Below are 18,788 nucleotides of genomic sequence, written 5' to 3'. Positions count from 1 at the left end.
AAGGTATGTACGTATGAATATATTCATCTTCCCAGATCCGACATCCAGATCCGCAGCATGCGTTTGATGGTCGTACCACGGAGTGATTAACTGAGGGGTTTCATATTGACACTCATATTGCAAATATACATATGGACCGTCACGGATTTGGAAGGAATTTACATGTGCAAAGAAAAAAGTCGTTCGTCTTCGACAAAAGATGAACCGACAATCAACAAATGCTCGACTATTGCAAGACGCCTCATAACTTGTCAGCCACTAGCACGCGGGTCTCTATAAACGGAAGCTTCAGCGAATGGTAATATCCCCACGGCTTCAAAATGGTCTTTTTCCATCGGCCCAACAGGCGGTTTCAGGCCGAATCCACCAGCCGCGACTCCAGAGTCGGAGTCCAGACACATGGGACAGCAAAGCCACGGGTCCAAATGTTACTGTCTCTGCCAAATCCACATCCACACCTGCGACAACGCGGACTGTACGGAATAGTACTCCGTACTCCGTAACCATATGTACATGGTCCGCACGCATACAACCACATGCAAAACACACCGCGCGCAGCTAGTACCGAAGCTTGTTCCGTCCCCACGACTCGTCTGCCCTCCACCCAACTCCTCCTGATTGTGCTCCGTACTCATCATACCTTCAGATCTTCAATAGCCGACCCCAACCCACTTGCTCTTTGTAGTAGGTAGCATCCGCTCGTGTGGTCTAATAGGACGTCCCCGTTGCACAACGAGACGATCCTGCAACAACCTCGCTGCCCTGCGACAGTGACCTAGGACCTGGACGTTTGGTCTACACTCGAAACTCCCCATCCGACGGGAGCATCTTGCGAAGCGAGAAGCGACGAAACGCACATCTGCAGCGACGTTGGCCGCGGTAGACGAAGCCGAAGAATACGAGGAGTCGTTCCAGCTATGGATGGCAAGCAACAACTGGCCCAGGGCATTTCCAGCGAGAGTCTAAGGCATTCATCGTCCATGTCGTCAATATCCCGCCTTCGCAGATTTCTGCTTCCTATGTTGGCCATCATCTTGTTGCTCCGGGGCGTCTATGATATCTCATACCGGTACAAGTTCGCCAGCCCAGGCATCACCCATCTAGTGCCTCTGGAGGCTCATATCATTAGTAAATGCCCAGATACTAGAGTAAGTGCAACGGCGCATAGACAACAAGCTTAACCCGTGTCGGCTCGGCTGTTACTAATACTCCGATTAGGATGCTTTGAGGGAGCTGATCCTTCCTGCGATGCAGCGGGTGTATGACAAGGTTGACTTTAAGCTTAATTATATTGGAACGTACGTTCTTCCCTTAGTCCAGCGGTGCGGAATATCCGGAAACTAATGCATCTGGAACAACAGTCCAACGGCCGACGACGGCGTCGAGTGCAAGCATGGACCGTCTGAATGCATGGGCAACATCATCGAGCTCTGCGCACGCGAACTCTACCCGGACCCAAAGATCAACCTCGGCTTTATTATGTGCTTGACCAAGGACTATCCACACATCCCCGAGCGGGCTTTAGTCGAAGACTGCGCATTAGAGCACGCTATCGATATTAGAGCTCTCAACGAGTGCGCCGCCAGAGATGACGGTGCCTATGGCATGGGTCTTTTGCGAAACAGCATCCAGCGGACCACGGACGTAAGTAATCGATTCTGCAGACAATGCGCCATACTATACCATTGTCAGTATAGCAAAGTAGCCAGAGAACAACTGACTGATCTGCGTAGGCCAATGTTACCATAAGCTGCACGGTTCGACTCAACGAGGAAATCTATTGCATTCGAGACGGCGGAGAATGGAAGGACTGTCCTCATGGGCCAGGCGTAAACGATCTTGTTCTTGCTATCGAGAAGCTCTACCGCTCTTCTTAAGCGGCTCATATACTTCTGTCCATAATTCACTGGCCTCGCCAAGAGTATACGTCATTGACACAGCATCCATCCCTGCCTCTTCATCCCCAGCCATGACCTTGAGCATCTCTATAACCACATCGAGCCCGAAAGCCTTGCCCGTCGCCTGAGTGGCGCCAGCCTCGAGCGCAACATGGACAATATGAATGTGAAAGTGGTAGTACGTGGGCTGGTAGTGCACGTAGAGCTTCAGCTGGTCCGGTTCGATGGATGGATACGTCTTGACGGTGGCGGAGATGAGCTTGTTCTTCATGTGCTCCAGCCAAGGGATATGCTTCTTCTTTAGGTCTCGCAGGGACCAAATGTCGCGCCGTTCCACAATCGCCAGAAGGTGCAGCGCTTCTAGCGTGCTACGGTCCCAGTTTAGGTCGGGCAGGAGGAGGAAGCCCTCGTCGCCCGCTTCCCCCAGCTTCGTTCTATAAATGACGTCTTCTACTTCCTTTCGACCCTCGATAATGTTGAATACCCAGTTTAGTCTTCCTTGGTCTCGCTTGCTCTGCATGTACGGTCTAATACTGTCTCTATATATCTCTGGCGTTTCCGTAACAAATCGAACGTGTTGCTTGCTGTACTTTTTAACATGTGTCTCTGTGCATGGGTAGATCAAGTTGATTTTTAAATCGGCAAAGAAGCCTGCTTTTTCCTTGTTGGACTCCTCTTCGTCGTCGCTGCCTGTCCGTGCCATGCTCCAGCTGTATATGTCGTTGGCGCCGAGGTTCTTTAGTCTAGCGAGGGAGGACGGGATCCGGCCGAGATACTTGTCGGATGTAGGGAACGGGGCACGTTCGACGACGAGAAGCGCGGGCTCTTTGTCGATGGTGCCGTACATGGATGTCCGTCTGCCCGCCTGGTCTGCAAAATTTTAAAACGGTTAAGCAGTCTTCGCTTGGTCAAGGTGCACGAAAGCGATGTACCTTGGTTGAGGACGCGTTCCAGCTGGAACTTGGGCACGAGGGCTTCAGCCCGGGCGTTGAACTCGGCCATTGTGCTGAGCTGCGTCTACAGCGGGAGCAGATGACCGGTGGGCTGGAGCTCCTGGAGGCCGTAGGGACGCACAATGCGGCTTCAATCGATCTTGGTGGATTCCGCTTCGTCGATTTGGTTCCACGGAGCTTCGGAGACGTAGAGTTGGTGGGTGGTAATTTGTAGCTTTTTGTTGACTTCTCTCGTTCTGCCTTCTATCCCTCGAGCCCCGCTATGGTGCCTGCCGGGGGCGGGTAAGTCGGTGAGCTCCAGGTTCAATGTTCCCCAGATGACCGACGTCAATGAATACTCCGTGGCAGAGCCAGTGCCAGGGTCGCCGAGTTGATTGCAGTAGCCATGAGGTATCCAAGCTGCTATTTACGAATCAGAGAGAACCAGCGGTGCCCTGCAAACAATGGCACTGGGTTGTATGTCCTCGGGAAAGTCAGGCCTCTCCAGGTCTCCAAATCAAAAGACTTCCAAATAGCCAACGGTGCAATACGTTCGGCCACATATTCAAATGCTTGCCATTGTCATGTCGTGCCCCGAAGCAATTGCTTGGTATTCAATCCTGGGCACCCACCATTGGGCCACCAACGAAGCTTTTACACCTTAAATAGTCGTTGACCAAGCCGGCAACGGTAAAAGCCGGCAATACTATTATGAACTGCTAGCGGCGAAACCTACGCCTTTGAAATAGACAGTCTGACGGGAATGCAATCATGGCAGGATGGCACCGTGGCCGCCTCTCTTATAAATAGCCTTATCGTATATGGCCTAAGAGAACTCAAATCAATGGTATATCACCCATACCGCTACAAACAGGTCACAAAGAATTGTGTCGTCTCAGGAAGGTATCCATTGGTATCTAAACTACGTAAGTAAATCAGGAGTTTGCGTCTCCTCTCGTATGACTATGTCCAGGTATTGCCTCATGTAGGCCGTGAAATATATTCTTCGAACCTCCAAGCACTTCCTCTTACCACCGCTACGATAACAATCGCAACGGATGGCGAGTCCCCGGTAGAATTGTGCCATCTTGCAGGCAAAGTTAATTATCAAACATTATTCGACCACCAGTCATTCATGCTGTTTGTCTTTCGCCTCGGCCTCGACGTAACGCCAGTTAATGCTCATATGGGTACTCGAATCAAGAATAATAGACCAAGTGATCGGAGGTAATAAAAGAATTACAATTATTCGCGCCTGATGTATCTCGTCAAAATTACTCGCGCACATGAAAACGGCCAATGAATAGGTTCCGGCAACAGGCATGATAGTGACTAGGACGTCGGACGCTCGCTCATTTGTCGTGATGCTGAAAGGCTGCGGTTGATTTCGTCGAAGAAACAGATTATGTACATCGCTCAACATTGCGATTAAGATAGCGAAATGATGAGCTGCTGTAGTGCAGAGGTGCAGCTGCAACTGGCTACAAGCAGGGTTGGTGCAAGCAGTTCGATATGTACATGGAGACGAAACTGTCGCAAAGTCGGATTTGGTGGAAGGAGTCTGAGCTCCCTAATATCATGAAATACTGGTTGGTACCGTTGGCCCTGGACTTGACGCAGATTCTGTAGAACCGTCGCCTTCTATTGTTTTTCTCCAGTGCTCTGGCAGGCAGACACACACCAATGGAAATGCTTTCATTTCACCTTGGGCTTCTGGCGATTCATCGCGAATGCCCGATGTGTTCGACACGCCACTGTCCCGTTGGGCTTGTCGTCTAACTTCCCACTCATCTGCACGTTCATCGAGCATGATGCCTGTGGCCCAGCCGTCATCCCAAATTCCAACCACCTTGATCATATCGCCACGCTCAAGAGAGAATTCGTCGGCAGCGCGAGGTTGATATGCCCAAAGAACCGCCACCTTGTCGGAAGGATGGATATCATCCTGGGAATAGTAGTCTTTGAAAAACGGTAGTTGCTCCGACTGTTGGCTAGCCATACCAAGGGGTGAAGAATATCCAGCACTGCCCGGCGATTGTGGGCCATCGCTTCCGAGAGCAGAGCCGCTTGACAATGACCCTTGTCTTCTAGATGTTGGCGGCGGCCGCAAAACGCCTCCACGCTCGGGAGATTCAGCATACTCGTCAGAGGAGGACTGGGTATCGGTTCCCTTGCGAGGAGCATCACCTACGAAAGCAGTGACGCCATTGTTGCCGCTTCGTTGCGTGGGTGAGCCGCCAGAATGGCCTTCCAACGCTGCCATACGAGCCACGCGACCACCAGGTAGAACTTCATATCCTTCCGGGGCCGTCTGCTTAGCTTGTGCCATCAAAGGACCCTTTCGAGCCGGAGAAGGTTGATTAAAGATGCTGCCTTGCTGGCTTCCGCGTCGGCGGCGCATGACGCGGAAACAGAAGAAAATCGCCAGAGCCAAGAGGGCAATTGCAATGAGCGAGCCGATAACAATACCAGCTATGGCGCCACCACTAAGCTTGTTGCCGCCGTCGCTGCCATTGGAATCACCCGGAGTCCCAGTTGAAGATGGTGTTGATGTTGCGGTTGGGGGAGTAAAGGTCATGGTCGCGGTGATAGGAGGGAGCTTAACACCTTCGCATCGTTTCTCGGCATTCGCATTATAGCAGCAGGTATCTGTTGAATTGGTGCCTCCGGCGGCGCAATAGGAGCAGAGACCAATAGTGCTATTACCAAAACCACAGTTGTCCGACTCATTGTCAAATCCAGCAATGCACCTGCTGGTAAGGGCATCCTCAGGCAAAGAGCACGTCGCAAAATCGGCGCGAATCAGTTTGCTCAAATCAGGGCCAGGGTTAGAACAGAGATTTTTGTCAGCAGTGATGTAGGCTTCACTTTGAGCAAAGTCGGCACATGTATCTGCACACAACGGCCTCGTCGCGTCGCCGGTAAGCGAGCAAGAGCTAATCGACTTCTGGATGAGGGTGTTGCACAGTAGCGTTGTTGTGTACCGGGCGTACATGTTACTCGGGTCAGTAAAATTGATATTACCACAGCCGAATAAGCTTTGATATCTGTCAGGTCGAGGTTAGATCCGAGGCCAAAATTGTGGCTGGCAGCCATTGCGGCGTTCTTACTTGTCTTTTACATAAGATGTTTTCACGTAAGTCAACAGTTGATAGTCGAAAGACCCGGTGTCGGATACAAATTGCAAGAATGGACTAGATTTAGCATAGGTCAATTACCCGCGCCATCTAGCTGAGGGCCAACAGAGCTTACTATATCTGGACCATGCCACTACTGGTCGAAACGGAAGCCGATCCAAAAGCAGGGCATGCTTTTGAGCCTTGTAATGATATGCATCCGCCGTTGCTTTGTGCCGATGCTACTCGAGGCATGAGAGTAAATAGAGTGAGTGCCGCAGCTCCCCGAGCCATAGAGCGGTTTATGGAGGGTGTGTGGCCATTGTTGGCATGCCGATAGGAGCGTTTCGCCGTAGCCTTGCGATCGCAAGGCAGTTCCATGGCCATGTTCATTACGCCAAGCATCCGATGCGTTACTATGCTATCGCAAAATGGATGCTACAGCGGGTAGAGAGGCCTTGTGGCTATCAACTAGCCATGCAGTGATCTGGACGACGAAAATGAAGCGGTGATGCCGGCGGATAGCAGTAACGAAGTAATTGGTGGATAAATGCTGTGTCGATGGATATCCTAACCAAAAAGAGAGGGCCACAGCATGAAAGAAATCGGTTCAATCCGTAGTCGAGCTTTGTTCGGTATCTTTGCTTTGATTTTAATGACGGCTAAAACCCAGAATGCAAATCCAATACTGCGGAATTCGAAATTGGACAGGCTGGGAAGAGAATTGATAGCAGCAGAATGCGAACTCTCAGTCCAACAAAAGCAGGGAAGGATCGATTGAGGATTAAAGGCCGTAGGTTACAGGTCGCAGATCGCAGAGAAGAATAGACATTAAAGGCGCAATTGGCGTATGTGGGAAGGAACGTCGTCGAGATAGATGGAAATCTCGGGTTGAAATTGTAACGAGCGGCAGGCGCTAAACCAAGGCGAAAAAATTGGGCGGCGGTTGAAAGCCAGGCGTTGGACGATGACGATGGCAACAGCAACAGCTGTCGAACGAAGGATCGCGGACCGCAGGCGGAGAGAAAGGATATCGCCGTGAAGTCAAAGAAGCCGAAGCCGAAGCACCTAGGTAGGTAGGGTTGTTCTAATTAGGAGACGGAGTCGTGAGTCGTGACTGGGCGCCTTGGATCCCACAAAAGAGAATACAAAGCGCAAAGCCCGACGAGACGTTGAAGAACCAGCAGCGGGGCCAAAAAACCAACGCGATGGACTGCGGACACAGAACAGAGGGAAGGAGGAGAAACGAAAGAAAGGAGGAGAGCATGAGGGTGTGCGCACAGAGGCTCTGGAGGAGTGGTGCGGCAGCTGGGGGAGTGTAGCGCGTGGTGTTTTGCCGACCAAGGGGGACGCAGCCAGCGGCAGCCAGACTCAGACCAGACTCAGACCAGACTCTCGGACTCTCAGACTCTCAGACTCACATGCAGGCTCAGGCTCAGGCTCAGGCTCCCCAAATGCCAAAAGGGCAACCGCGATGCCTCGTCTCCTTCCTGCACGCAAGAAAACCCACGCCTGCGTGCTCCTGACTCCTCCTCGCTCCACCTTCTCACTCCTGTTCCTCTCTCCTCACCACCTGCTCACACTTGTTGTTATCCCTCGTAACATTACTGGCCGTCATTATCCATGTCACATTCACATTGTGCCTTTCTCGTCGTTCCGCCCTGCTGCATTCTGTTTTTGTTTCGTCAGGTCCGCCGCCCCTTGTCAAACCCAAGCCAAAATGGGTCAATCCAGTCAGACCCCTGCGTCTACAACCAAGAGACGTCTGGCTAGCAACCGTCATCCAATATTCCTCGCACTGATTGATGAACGATCAGCGCCACCGTAACGGGAAAAGCCTGTCAACCTGGTTGCGCGACAACAGACACACGCATGTCTTTGGTGCCATGCAGCCAGCCATGTAGTACTATTAACTAGTAGTACTCCGTATCTGAGCGGAGGACAATTTGCTCACCTTGCAGCAGGCGACAGGCGCCCTGCAGCAAACACCACCTGGCTGAGACGTCGCGCGTACCTGACATGGGCGCAACGCGCCTTATGCATCCCGGCCTCTGTCTGTGATATGGAATACTTACTCTGTACGGAGTACCGAGTACTAGTACGGAGTACTGCTTGGTGTTTTGTTCCATGAACCGCCTCAACCGACCGACTCGCCCGGGGATCGTTTGGCACTGGATCAGGAACGGCTCGCGAAGGCTTCGTCAGATTATTTGGCGCTAAGAAGAATTAGCCCGTTCCTAGACTGCAAGCAAACACGCAAAGCGGATGCCAAATGGAGCCATTCGACGTCTGTCGTGCCCTGTGCAATTTTGCGGAACAGGGGACACGCAGGAATAGACGGGGGTATAAGCCAGGGGTAGAAATGCAGGTCAAATGGAAGACAACAAGAAGAGCAACAGCAAGTTTTACTGAAAAGACGCGACTCTGGACAAAAAACAAATCAGTCACTGTGGTGCCACTTGGTAAGGGTAAGGGTCCCTTGGGTTTCTTCTTTCTTGGAACCCTCGGGACATGCTGTGTTAGCTAGCTACTTGCATAGGCTAGGTAGGTAGCTATTACCATGGCACAACCGAAGAAATGTGTTATGTATACTCATCCTACATGCAGCAAAACCCAGAACCCAGTCGCGCCAGAGGCGTAATTTTACTTGGAACTGGTGCATCAAAGCAAGGGCCGTGGACCATGATTGGCGACTCCGACAGATACTCAGTCGCATCGATCTGCAATCATATCGCATTGTATGTTTCCAGTTCCGGCGCCTGCGATACCGAAGTTCAGTTTGTGTGCCGTCGCAATGTCACCACCCATGACGGCACTGCCAATGAAACGCCACAATGCCCGAAAACTTATTTTGGGTCCTATCTTTTGTCAACTGAAGGCTACAGTTGCCGTTAGTACTACTACGTAGCGCCGGATATACCTAGGTAGTTTCCACGTGGCTCTGCGCATTCTAAAACAGCTCCCGTCTACATCATGCTCAGTCTATTCACATTGGCATGATGGGACTCTTGGTACGCCGAACATGGAGCAAGTGTTCCGTATTCGATGCCAATTAACATTCGAGCAATCTAAGAATGTCCAAATTTCGTGGCTTCCAAATGTGGCGGGAAAAGAAAAAGCAAGCGCAAACAATTCAATTAGTACGTTGCCGCCTCAGCTTGAACAACGCTCCCCGCGTTCAGCGACTCAACCCGCTAATGTTTTACCGAGTATCTCACATTTTGTCTCATTTCTTGGATTCTATGTCTCGGTAATTTCGTCGTTGCCAAAAGATTGTTTCAAGTATACAGAAGTCTGTGGGGAAGACTCCAACTTTTTGACGTAAGGGCCTTCCCTACTTCTTGACTCAGTGGTATGATATGGCAGTCACAAGACAAGGCGAGCTGAGTGGCTACCAGGTTGCTCAGAAACCTCTCACACTATTGCAAAAATACCGTGCGTCCTCTGCACTCGGTAGTCCGCACGGAGTACGGAATACTAGTAGTCAGGATGAGGATACATTTATCACAGGCATTGTCGTATTGTACATCCAATACAAGATATTTGGGCGCTGCCATGAACGAGGCGCCGCCACCAGTGCCACCACAAGGCCTTACATAGTATTGCGGCCGCAGGCGATATCTGGCCCCTTATTGTTGCTCAGCCCCCCGTATTACTAGTACTCAGTTGCGATGTTCGACAGACACTTGACAGGAGAAGGGGTTCATGAATCAACACGCCCGCCCACCAGTATTCAGAACCATCGGAGCAATCTATTTATACTTCGTGTGCTTTGAGGCGGAGCTCGGGACGACTGTTTCTCGGTAGTCTCACACTGTTGTTCCCTCATTGCGGACAATTGATAAAAGCTCATTGATCTATTTTAGCTATTCCATCGCCTTAACTGCTGCCAACAGTCAGTTCCCAGAGGTTGGCAGATAGTGGGAAATACCGAATTCACGATATCGCTCGCCAACTAGCCTCGTACAATGCTCAGCTGGAGCCTACCTATATACCATCGCATAAGATCCTAGTAACGTTTACTCTTGATGTCAATGGCCGTTGGTTACCGATCAATGACGCTATGCGTGGTCTCTCAGTCAATCACATGTTACGGATTAGTGTGAATTAACAAGCTCACACAGGAGATCTGGCAGCAAAGGAGCCAAAAGAACTTAACGAATGCCCCTGATATGCTCCGTACATCCAGGTCGGGGTTTTGTCTCCAGTCCAAACACCGTAAATCCACCCGCCATCAACGCATTGGATCCTATAAATCGCAAAAATCTTGGGTAGTGTATTATTCTGATGACCCTGGTAGGATAACATGAAGTCCGACTCCATTCATAGTTGCCATTTGTCAGCACCAAAGCAGTCGTCCTTGTCTCAAGATACAAGAATATCACAGCGTTAGATACCTTTACCCACCTCTTGAGAGACTCCTGTATCCAGGGCTAGAGACGGCTTGGAAAACCAAGTCCGCAATTTCCATTCCACCTTCGTCCCTAAAGTATATATCCAAAACTCTAACATGCGGAAACAGTGGGCAAAAAGACTGTTTTATCCTAGCCTCACAACATGAACGCACCTACGCCAAGTTAGAAACCGGTGTGTTCCAGTTCTGTCGCCCGGTAGTCCTCAATTGACAGCAGCTTCGCACAAGGCATGAAAGACTGTCAGTCTAGGCAAGCAGAGATGTTGCCATTGTGAAAGTTGCCGAGTCTCCCGTCACGTCTTGATTGAAGTCGGTAGTTTGATCGATCTTCCGGACCAAGTAGATGGGCTCCTGGCTGATTCTGGGTAGTACTTGTATTAATGTACACAGAAGACTGACCGACGCTGTCACCAGGGCAATACATCAGCCAAAGTACGATTTATAACACATCCGATGACGATTTGCGAAGCGAGTTGCGGATTTGCAGGCTGCTTCGACGAGTTTTGCACCGTCACCATCTTCCATCTCGACGAACAAGTCGAGAACGCGTCCATCCAGATGAGATTGCCAAGGGCTCTCTGGCAGCACAGCCCAACCGCTGTACAAAGTGCCCATTACGCAGTGGTAGCTGAGCTTGATGGTAGAACGGCACTCTGCCACGCGCCACCTTGGTCCGCCCGGCAAAGATGAAACTGGTGTCAAGCCGAATCACTCAAGCCAGAGACAATCAGCGTTGGGAAGAAGGGCTTCTCCAGCTCGACAGCTCAAGGGCTGCAGACTTTCGCGGTCAACGACGCAGCTCACGTAAGCCAGTTTGTGCGCGAGTCGGGCGGACCCATAGAAATTAAGCAGCTTTGGCGTCGGATCGGTGCTCGCATTTCTGAACCGCCGACCCTCCGATGTCTGTGGCCGACGTGCTGGTTCCCTGAGCTAGACTTAAAATCGAGTCTAAGCTTGGGGAGGATTGATGAATCCCATGAGAATGACTGGGCCGATGTTACATGGGGCTCCCTCGATTGCGAATAACGAGGTACGGCGTAATGGGCGTGAGTTCATGGGGCCAGAGCTGGATGACGGTATATCACACCAGGAACGCGAAGCCCTTCCCCGAGGAATAGGCAATTCGGGTGCCTGAACTGAAGCCCCTCAGAACTAGTCCACACATTTTACTTCAGTGGCAGAGCCACAATCGCGGTGTATCGGTTTATCCTTGTCACGATTTTTTTTTTTTTTTTCATTTGAGACAGAGACACACACACACACACAGAGAGAGAGAGAGAGAGAGAGAGAGCACGATGTGCCATACAATACCAAAGTCCCACTGGCTGGGCGGGCCGGGCCGGGCTGGTCGGAGATGAATTCTCTACGATAACAAGTAGTTATTCACAACATCCAAGTTGCTGCTTCCATGGTAAATATCCTGTTTGCGAGGCAGATTGCCAAGGCCGAGAATCGCGGGAATAGACAATCCAGAGTGGGCTGGCATATGCCGAGACAGATTTGACTTGAGAGCGCAGAGCCTTTGGATACAGTCTGATTGATAGTTACGCCGGGCCTAACCAAGGTCGAATCCCGCGAAAAGAGTGCCGGAGCTGGTGCACGCACGGAGCAATAGCGGCTCCACCCACCCGACACATCGGCATCTCCAAACGCGCGAGCTCCGATGGGGAAGTTGGAACCATGACACTCGACATCTGGACATTGCGCTTGTGCTCCGTAATGCACGCTGAGACAGTCTCGCGGCCCGCCCTGGCCATGTCGTCTGTGATATTTTTATCGTGGATTCTGTTTGGCGGCCCTGATCTAGCGGACGTGAGCATGTCATACTTATACCTTGACTGTTTCCCCCCCTTTTCCCATTTGGACCATGCATACCAGGTACATGCAGCGTAGAGTGTGATTATACCCAACGCCGCCTCACGAACCGCCCGATACAAAGCCGACAGATGAATAATTCGCAAAAGACATCACTACATTCATCATGTCAGCCCAGCCATCGCCACAGGGGACCTTGTCCATCCAACAGCTCCAAGAAATGGTACCCTCCCCATCAAACCATCAGCAACACCAAGAACCGCCCATCGTCACCATCACCACCGTTACAAAATTGCTAACCTTCCTCCGCAGGGGCCCCCCTACCCCCCTCAGGGCGCCAGCCTAGGCGGCGCGCCCACAAACTCGGTCGACACGCCCCTCTCATCCGTCTTCATCGCCCTCTTCGTCGCCTCGGCAGCCCTCAACATGACCATCTTCCAGCGCAACCGGCGCCGCGGGCACAAGTTCATCCTCTCGGCCCTCCTCTTCGGCTTCTCCATGGCCCGCATCAGCGCCAACGTCATGCGCATCGTCTGGGCCAACTACCCGCACGACGTGTCCATCGCCATCGCCGCCACCATCCTCACCAACGCCGGCGTGCTGCTCCTCTTCATCGTCAACCTGGTGCTCTCCCAGCGCATCCTGCGCGCCCACCAGCCCCGTGTCGGCTGGAGCAAGCCCGCCTCCCTGGCCTTCAAGCTCCTCTACGCCGCCGTCGCCGCCCTGCTCGTCATGGTCATCGTCTCCACCGTCTACGGCTTCTACACGCTCGACGCCCACGTCCGCTCGCAGCTGCGCGACATCCAGCTCTTCGCCGTCACCTTCCTCGCCGTCCTCGCCTTCCTACCCATCCCCATCGTCGCCCTCGCCGTCCTGCTGCCGCGCCACGGGCCCGTCGACCACTTTGGCACGAGGGGCCGCATGCGCTCCCGCGTCCTCCTCGTGCTCTTCACCGCGACCCTGCTGGCCTTTGGCGCCGGCTTCCGCGCCGGAGTCGCCTACGTGCAGCGGCCCGCGAGCAACCCGGCCTGGTTCCACCACAAGGCCGCCTACTACTGCGTCAACTACACCATTGAGGCCATTGTCGTCTTCACCTATGCCCTGAGCCGGTTCGACCTGCGGTTCCATGTGCCCAATGGCGCCAGCGAGCCGGGCCACTACTCCAAGGGCGTCGAGGGAGGGGCCGGCCATGTGGCTGCCGACGGGGAACGGCCGAGGACCGAGACGGACGACGAGGACAAGGAGGACAAGGAGACACGGAATACTGTGTAGATGAACAAAGCGGGGAGTGTGGCTGAGCACATCACAGACGCAACGTACATACTATTATTTTTTTGTTAATGCATTTAGCGACCATGGTAGAAAGGGGTTCGCAAGACACGGGACATAATTAACCAGGAACAATTGCCCCTGCTCTTCAAGGAGCAATGAGAATCTTACCAAAACCCGACTGCACCATATAGATTTTCCTATAAACCATCTCACAAGAACGCTCACTTTCATATAATAACACGTCAAGGGAACAATTACCCAGAACCACAATATATATACTGGGAGAACCATCTCAGTAAAAGGCAAAGCTATTGTTTTTGGGGGGTATTTCCTCGGCAATTTTAACATCTCTGTATTTTTCTCTTCTTTTTTCTTTTGTATTTCCTCCCCTTCCGGTCTTTTGACTCTATCAAGGACCGTGCGGATCTACCACGGCAGAATCCGGCATCATCCAGTTGCCACAGGGCATCACATTGAGGCCCTATCCCACATGCATGAAATCCATGAAATCTCGTCATGGCGGCGTTTCCCCGTCCCGTAGATTGTGGCATCAAAATTAATAATACATCTTCGGGACACTCAGTTGCACCTGCTCCACCTCGTCTATTGTTTCCACAACATGAACCGGCCAATGCAAGTGTGTTCGGTGTTTCAAGTAGCGACATGATTAGAGGAAGTAGTCGGGTGTACCTGCATTTAGTTAGCCAAGTGTCGTGGCAGGGTAGAATTGACCATAACGTACGTCTGGAGACCATTGGTTCTCCTGCTCTTGGGCATGGGTCGAATTGCAGGCTGCACATGGTTAATATCCAGTCTGACCTTGCTTGTTTTTTTGTTATCCTTTTTTCGGCAAGATACATACAATGTGTATTTTAAGTGCTCATCGATTTCCATGATGGCTGCTTGGTTGCCACATCGGTAGCAGTAGTTGGGAGCTAATCACACAAAATCAGTCAACAAAGCTATATTCCAAACGGACCAAGTTATGCTGAACAAGTCGACGCACCTGAGAAAATAGTCACCACATTCCGGTCCTGTGACCAGTTATAGCCTTCCATCACCAGCTGGTGGGCTCGTGCAATCAACGTCAGACCGTTGTTATGGTTGAAGGCCTCTGAAATATCCTGTCCAAATGTATAGCCCGCACCACGAGGGGAAATACCCCAACCACAACGGTCGTCAGGGTCCGACCACAAAAGGTCGCACATGGGGCCTTCGTGGGGAACCTCCTGAATTCGGTCAAGAGCTCTGATGTTATCCAAGGTATCGATGCTAGGCGACAGACCACCGTGGAGACAAAAGATCTGGTTGTCGATGAGGGCGGTGAGGGGAAGGTAGTCGAAGAGATCTGTGAAGTACTTCCAGACGTTGGCGTTGCCGTATTTTCGGAGGCACTCGTCGTAGAAGCCGTAGACTTGGGTAATCTGCCGAGACTCGTGATTTCCCCGGAGAATGGTGATTCGCTGAGGGTATCGGATTTTGAGGGCTACAAGCAAAGTGACGGTCTCGACCGAGTAGTAGCCTCTGTCAACGTAATCACCTAGATCGAGGTTGGCATTTGAGAAACCGAAAAAGGGTATTTTGAGACCTTGGCGGCAGGTGAAAATACTCACCCATGAAGAGGTAGTTTGTGTCTGGATTGGGGCCGCCAATCTTGAACAGCTCCATCAAGTCGTGGAACTGACCGTGGATATCACCGCAGACTGTGACGGGGCATTTCTAAAGCGATCATGTCAGAACCCATTCCCCGTGCCGTCTCTCGCGTGACGTCGTAAAATGAGGTCATACGTACCACTGGCTGGACATTCGACTCTTCCTGTAAAACTTCTCGTGCCTGTTGCGTTGCAAAACAAAATGTCATTAGCAAAAAAGGAGGTTCCATTGAAGCCGTCCAGGCCTGGATCGACGAGACCAAGACAAGAGTAAGAGTATGGCTCCGAGCATGAACAGAGGGTCGGGCAGGATGGAGGCCAAACACTGGACAAAGCCGAAGACCATGGCCAGCACCTCTTTGAATTCTTCGATGTTGCTCACCTTGTCGCAGAGTCTCTGGACATCAGCCTCAGCCAGCTGCTTGCAGTTCATCAAACTCTCGATCCAGCCGTCGAGCGTGGGGATGGTGGCAGGCTCGTTGGCGACGGGTGACACATCGGCGGGCGCCCTGCCGACGTCCTCCATGTTTGTATCCATGATTCTACGATGCGGCTCTACTCGAGGTGCCGCGTGTCGAGTTGGGGGTTGATAAAGGTGGGAGAAATGACGTTGAGGTCACGGCTGGGTCGCAATCGGTGGGGCAGCGAGGCAGGGAGAAAGACTCGAATGCTCAGACCAGACGACGGTTCCTGGCAACAGAGCGGGAACGGACGATGCTGTGGGCGAGCTCAAGTGGTCAAGGGCCGTCAAGGTCTGATGCGTGATGCGATGGCCGCAGGCAGAGCTGTGAAGCGGTTCGTCAATGGGGGGATTTCGTTTGCCTCTTGGTGTGTTCGTGGGAGTAAGTTGTCGCGCGGATGGGCAGGGATGGTGCAAAACAGTGGGAGATGGAAGTTGTTTGGTGTCGGTGGTCAGACATTGCAGCCAAGCAGTCTGTGCAGCCAGAACCCGGGACTCAGGAGGGGGTGCTTTCTCCAGCTTTGGCCCAGCTTGGCCCGCAGCCTCCAGCCTCCAGCCTCAGCAGTGTCAGCACAAGGCTGGGTGGGTCCACACGCCTGCCCCTTCCACATGTCCTTGCCAATCTCATCGCGGAGCTTGCCACCGCCACAAATCTGGCCTACCCTATACACATACACCCAGAAGTCACCAGCAGAAGCTTCATGAAACAGAAAGAGCCTTCCAGATGCGGGCCGATGATGGCGAGGGGCAAGCGTAAACGCCACATTGAAAGTTGATTGAGACATTGTACTATGCTACTAGTGGCTAATTGTCCGTGAACCAATACGTCTCAACACAGACTTTATGTCCCCGATCCTCCTTGACCGAGTTGAACCACGGCTTGCTCGTCACCACTGTCCCCTGGGAGTCCTACTCGCACCATCGTCTGCTATTAAGAATTCATTCAACACCGTGCAATCGACAAGACTAAGCTAGTCCTAGCCCAACAGCAGAAGGCCCCGGCACCTCGGCAGCCGTCTGGGCAGATGGTCCAACATCGTGTCCTACCAAGTTCCTAAAGTCCAGCCCAACATCCGACAGTTTTTGGGCATGTTCCTTGGCCCTGTCCATGCACTGTGTCCAAACCTGTCCACCACGCTCGGTACTACTGAGTTGTCGAGACAGAATCACATTGAACGCTTCCACCTCCTCCTTGGCCCACTTCACGCAGGCACTCATCATTGGAGGAGGGAAGCAGCTCTGGAACGTCTGAACCGTGTTGTGAATAATAGTAAAGTACACAAAGGACAACTGCCAAATGTACAAGTGGAGATCGCCTTGGAAAATGCATTGTCTACAAGTCGTTAGCGCCTTGGTTCGAAGAGGGAACAAAATGTGTGGAATGAAGCATCTTTACCTGGCTCTCTTGCGGATAAGCCCCGTGCGGGCATTAAGATAAGCCTCTCGGGCTCTGTCATCAAAGCCAAGAATAGTCAGCCAGCCCACTCTCTCTTTGGTCTTTATTTGCGACTTGTGCGTTGACTCCAGCTCCCGAATAATAAGGACAGCAAGTCTACCGCATCGCTCCTCAACCTTGAAGTTAATAAAGTCTTGCGCAACCAAATTGCTTCGGAGGCCACGGGCGAGGCTCTTGAGCTTTTCCACGCGGGCAACAGCAGGTTCGAATTTCTGGAGGGCAATGTCAATGTCCAGCTCGTCCATCTGACCCTCCACCCATCGAAGATTCTGTTGTTTGCCATCGACTTCGATGAGCATGTCCTTGATATCCGACAATGTCTCCAAAAGTTCCGTCTTCTGCAATAGTCCAGGGTCTCTAGACGCAAAGTAGTTTATGGTCTCCCTGGCCTTGTTGTTGGCTTCCATCTCTGACTGCAGACCCTTTCGCAGCTCCTCAACCGCCTTGCGCACATTTAGAAGCAATGCCTTCTTCTCGTCACCCTCAGGTTTCTCTGTTCGATAGATGAAAGATTCTTGGCCACCACCTCGGATCATGATGGCGTCGGCAAGTTTGTTCCTGCCTCCGGATGATTCGGCTGTCCCAGGCATGTCTACGACCTCAATGTCCAGAAGAGACCAGCATCGGTCAGCCACTAGTTTGATCATTGGACCACGAGCATCGGCGGGTGCGTCAACTTTTCTCTTCTTGCGGGACGCAACGAGAAGGTGGTCGTTGAGTAGGAAGATTTGCATGGCTCTTCGAGATTTGTATGTGGCGTTATCCAACTCTACCCAGGAACCGGCATTCTGGACAACGTGACGACCTACAGCATTGGGCAGAAACTTCTGCGAGCCCTCCACATTCTTATACAAGGCCTGCATTTGCGAATTCCATAACGCGCTTCTATCGGCAACGGAGCTTCGCTTGTCTCGCTTGCTCAAGCCCGTGGGGCCACTGCCAGGTATGGTGGCCGGCTCGTCACTCTTTATGGAGGCGGCTCGAAGGGCAGTTGTGTTGGTCTTGAGCTCTGCCATCAAGTTTCGTAGCGCCCGCATCTCGCCCTTTAGTTTCTCGGCCTCCTTACTAATCTTGATGAACTGGGTACGGTTCTGCATGAGGTTCTGCTGCAGATCCGTGGCAGCACGGCCCTTGAGCTTGCGGAGAGCGGCTTCAAAATCACGGATTTGGTCGTCGGTGGCATCTCCCAAGACGGCTGACACGTACTGATCAGGGACGAGATTGGGGTCTCGAAGGGCCTTGATGTCGATTACTGGCGCTGCACCTGCCCGTGACGGCGCGGGTCTCTGAGGCTCCCTCTTATCATATTGGGGAATAGGAGGCACGGCAGGGAGTGGAGGAGCCGAGGGGTCGAAATCTGTGGGCAGGTTGTTGAACCGGGTAGAGTATCGTTGTTTTACTAGATCAGACGTCTGCGCAAGTCAGTCCACAGTTCATGCAACATGTTGTAGAGCCAATGGCATGTATGTCAAAGTAAACACTACCTTTCCACCAGCCATAGGCGGCGGTCGCAGTCGTGGTCTAGGAACTGCCTCAGGAACTAGAGGCGGCGCCCCCCCAAGGGGGCTGTCCTGTGGCATAGGACTTGATATCTGCCTGGGAGCGCTGATGGTTGGGCGAGATGGTCTGCGCTTCTTCCCGCTGCGAAGCGATATCTTACTGCGTTCTTCCGACATGATGGGCAGCTGCACAGACTAATCACGCGGTGGTATAAAGGATTAAAAAGAGAGAAAGTGCCAGCTTCCCCCCAGGGCAGGTGATGGAGGAGGAGAT

The 18,788-nt window shown here is 52.2% G+C and overlaps 6 protein-coding genes across 6 annotated transcripts; 2 read left to right on the top strand and 4 right to left on the bottom strand.

Annotated features, from left to right (window-relative positions):
- Positions 1–917: 917 nt before the first annotated feature.
- On the top strand, positions 918–1,724 carry MAA_05058 (gamma interferon inducible lysosomal thiol reductase; the record flags this gene model as incomplete). Its single annotated transcript, XM_007823056.2, has 4 exons — positions 918–1,148; positions 1,219–1,298; positions 1,362–1,644; positions 1,698–1,724. The coding sequence occupies 4 exons, from the start codon at positions 918–920 to the stop codon at positions 1,722–1,724; spliced, it is 621 nt and encodes a 206-aa protein (XP_007821247.2).
- Positions 1,725–1,848: 124 nt separating this feature from the next.
- Positions 1,849–2,900, bottom strand: MAA_05059 (Scavenger mRNA decapping enzyme; the record flags this gene model as incomplete). Its single annotated transcript, XM_007823057.1, has 2 exons — positions 1,849–2,768; positions 2,831–2,900. The coding sequence occupies 2 exons, from the start codon at positions 2,898–2,900 to the stop codon at positions 1,849–1,851; spliced, it is 990 nt and encodes a 329-aa protein (XP_007821248.1).
- A 1,506-nt stretch (positions 2,901–4,406) lies between these two features.
- On the bottom strand, positions 4,407–5,825 carry MAA_05060 (SH3 domain protein; the record flags this gene model as incomplete). The annotated part of the gene is made up of 1 exon (XM_007823058.2): positions 4,407–5,825. One exon carries the CDS (start codon positions 5,823–5,825, stop codon positions 4,407–4,409), a length of 1,419 nt encoding a protein of 472 aa, XP_007821249.2.
- Positions 5,826–12,341: 6,516 nt separating this feature from the next.
- On the top strand, positions 12,342–13,447 carry MAA_05061 (uncharacterized protein; the record flags this gene model as incomplete). Its single annotated transcript, XM_007823059.1, has 2 exons — positions 12,342–12,398; positions 12,488–13,447. The coding sequence occupies 2 exons, from the start codon at positions 12,342–12,344 to the stop codon at positions 13,445–13,447; spliced, it is 1,017 nt and encodes a 338-aa protein (XP_007821250.1).
- Positions 13,448–14,114: 667 nt separating this feature from the next.
- On the bottom strand, positions 14,115–15,625 carry MAA_05062 (serine/threonine-protein phosphatase PP2A catalytic subunit; the record flags this gene model as incomplete). The annotated part of the gene is made up of 7 exons (XM_007823060.1): positions 14,115–14,137; positions 14,190–14,239; positions 14,310–14,382; positions 14,454–14,987; positions 15,061–15,166; positions 15,240–15,281; positions 15,482–15,625. 7 exons carry the CDS (start codon positions 15,623–15,625, stop codon positions 14,115–14,117), a joined length of 972 nt encoding a protein of 323 aa, XP_007821251.1.
- A 900-nt stretch (positions 15,626–16,525) lies between these two features.
- On the bottom strand, positions 16,526–18,691 carry MAA_05063 (exocyst complex component EXO84; the record flags this gene model as incomplete). Its single annotated transcript, XM_007823061.1, has 3 exons — positions 16,526–16,892; positions 16,956–18,427; positions 18,500–18,691. The coding sequence occupies 3 exons, from the start codon at positions 18,689–18,691 to the stop codon at positions 16,526–16,528; spliced, it is 2,031 nt and encodes a 676-aa protein (XP_007821252.1).
- Between the last annotated feature and the right edge of the window lie 97 nt (positions 18,692–18,788).

The sequence above is a fragment of the Metarhizium robertsii genome (assembly GCF_000187425.2).
Source record: "Metarhizium robertsii ARSEF 23 chromosome Unknown MAA_Scf_2, whole genome shotgun sequence".
NCBI lineage: Eukaryota > Fungi > Ascomycota > Sordariomycetes > Hypocreales > Clavicipitaceae > Metarhizium > Metarhizium robertsii.
Note: the sequence above shows the minus strand (reverse complement) of the source record. Positions and strands in the feature narration are given on the sequence as shown.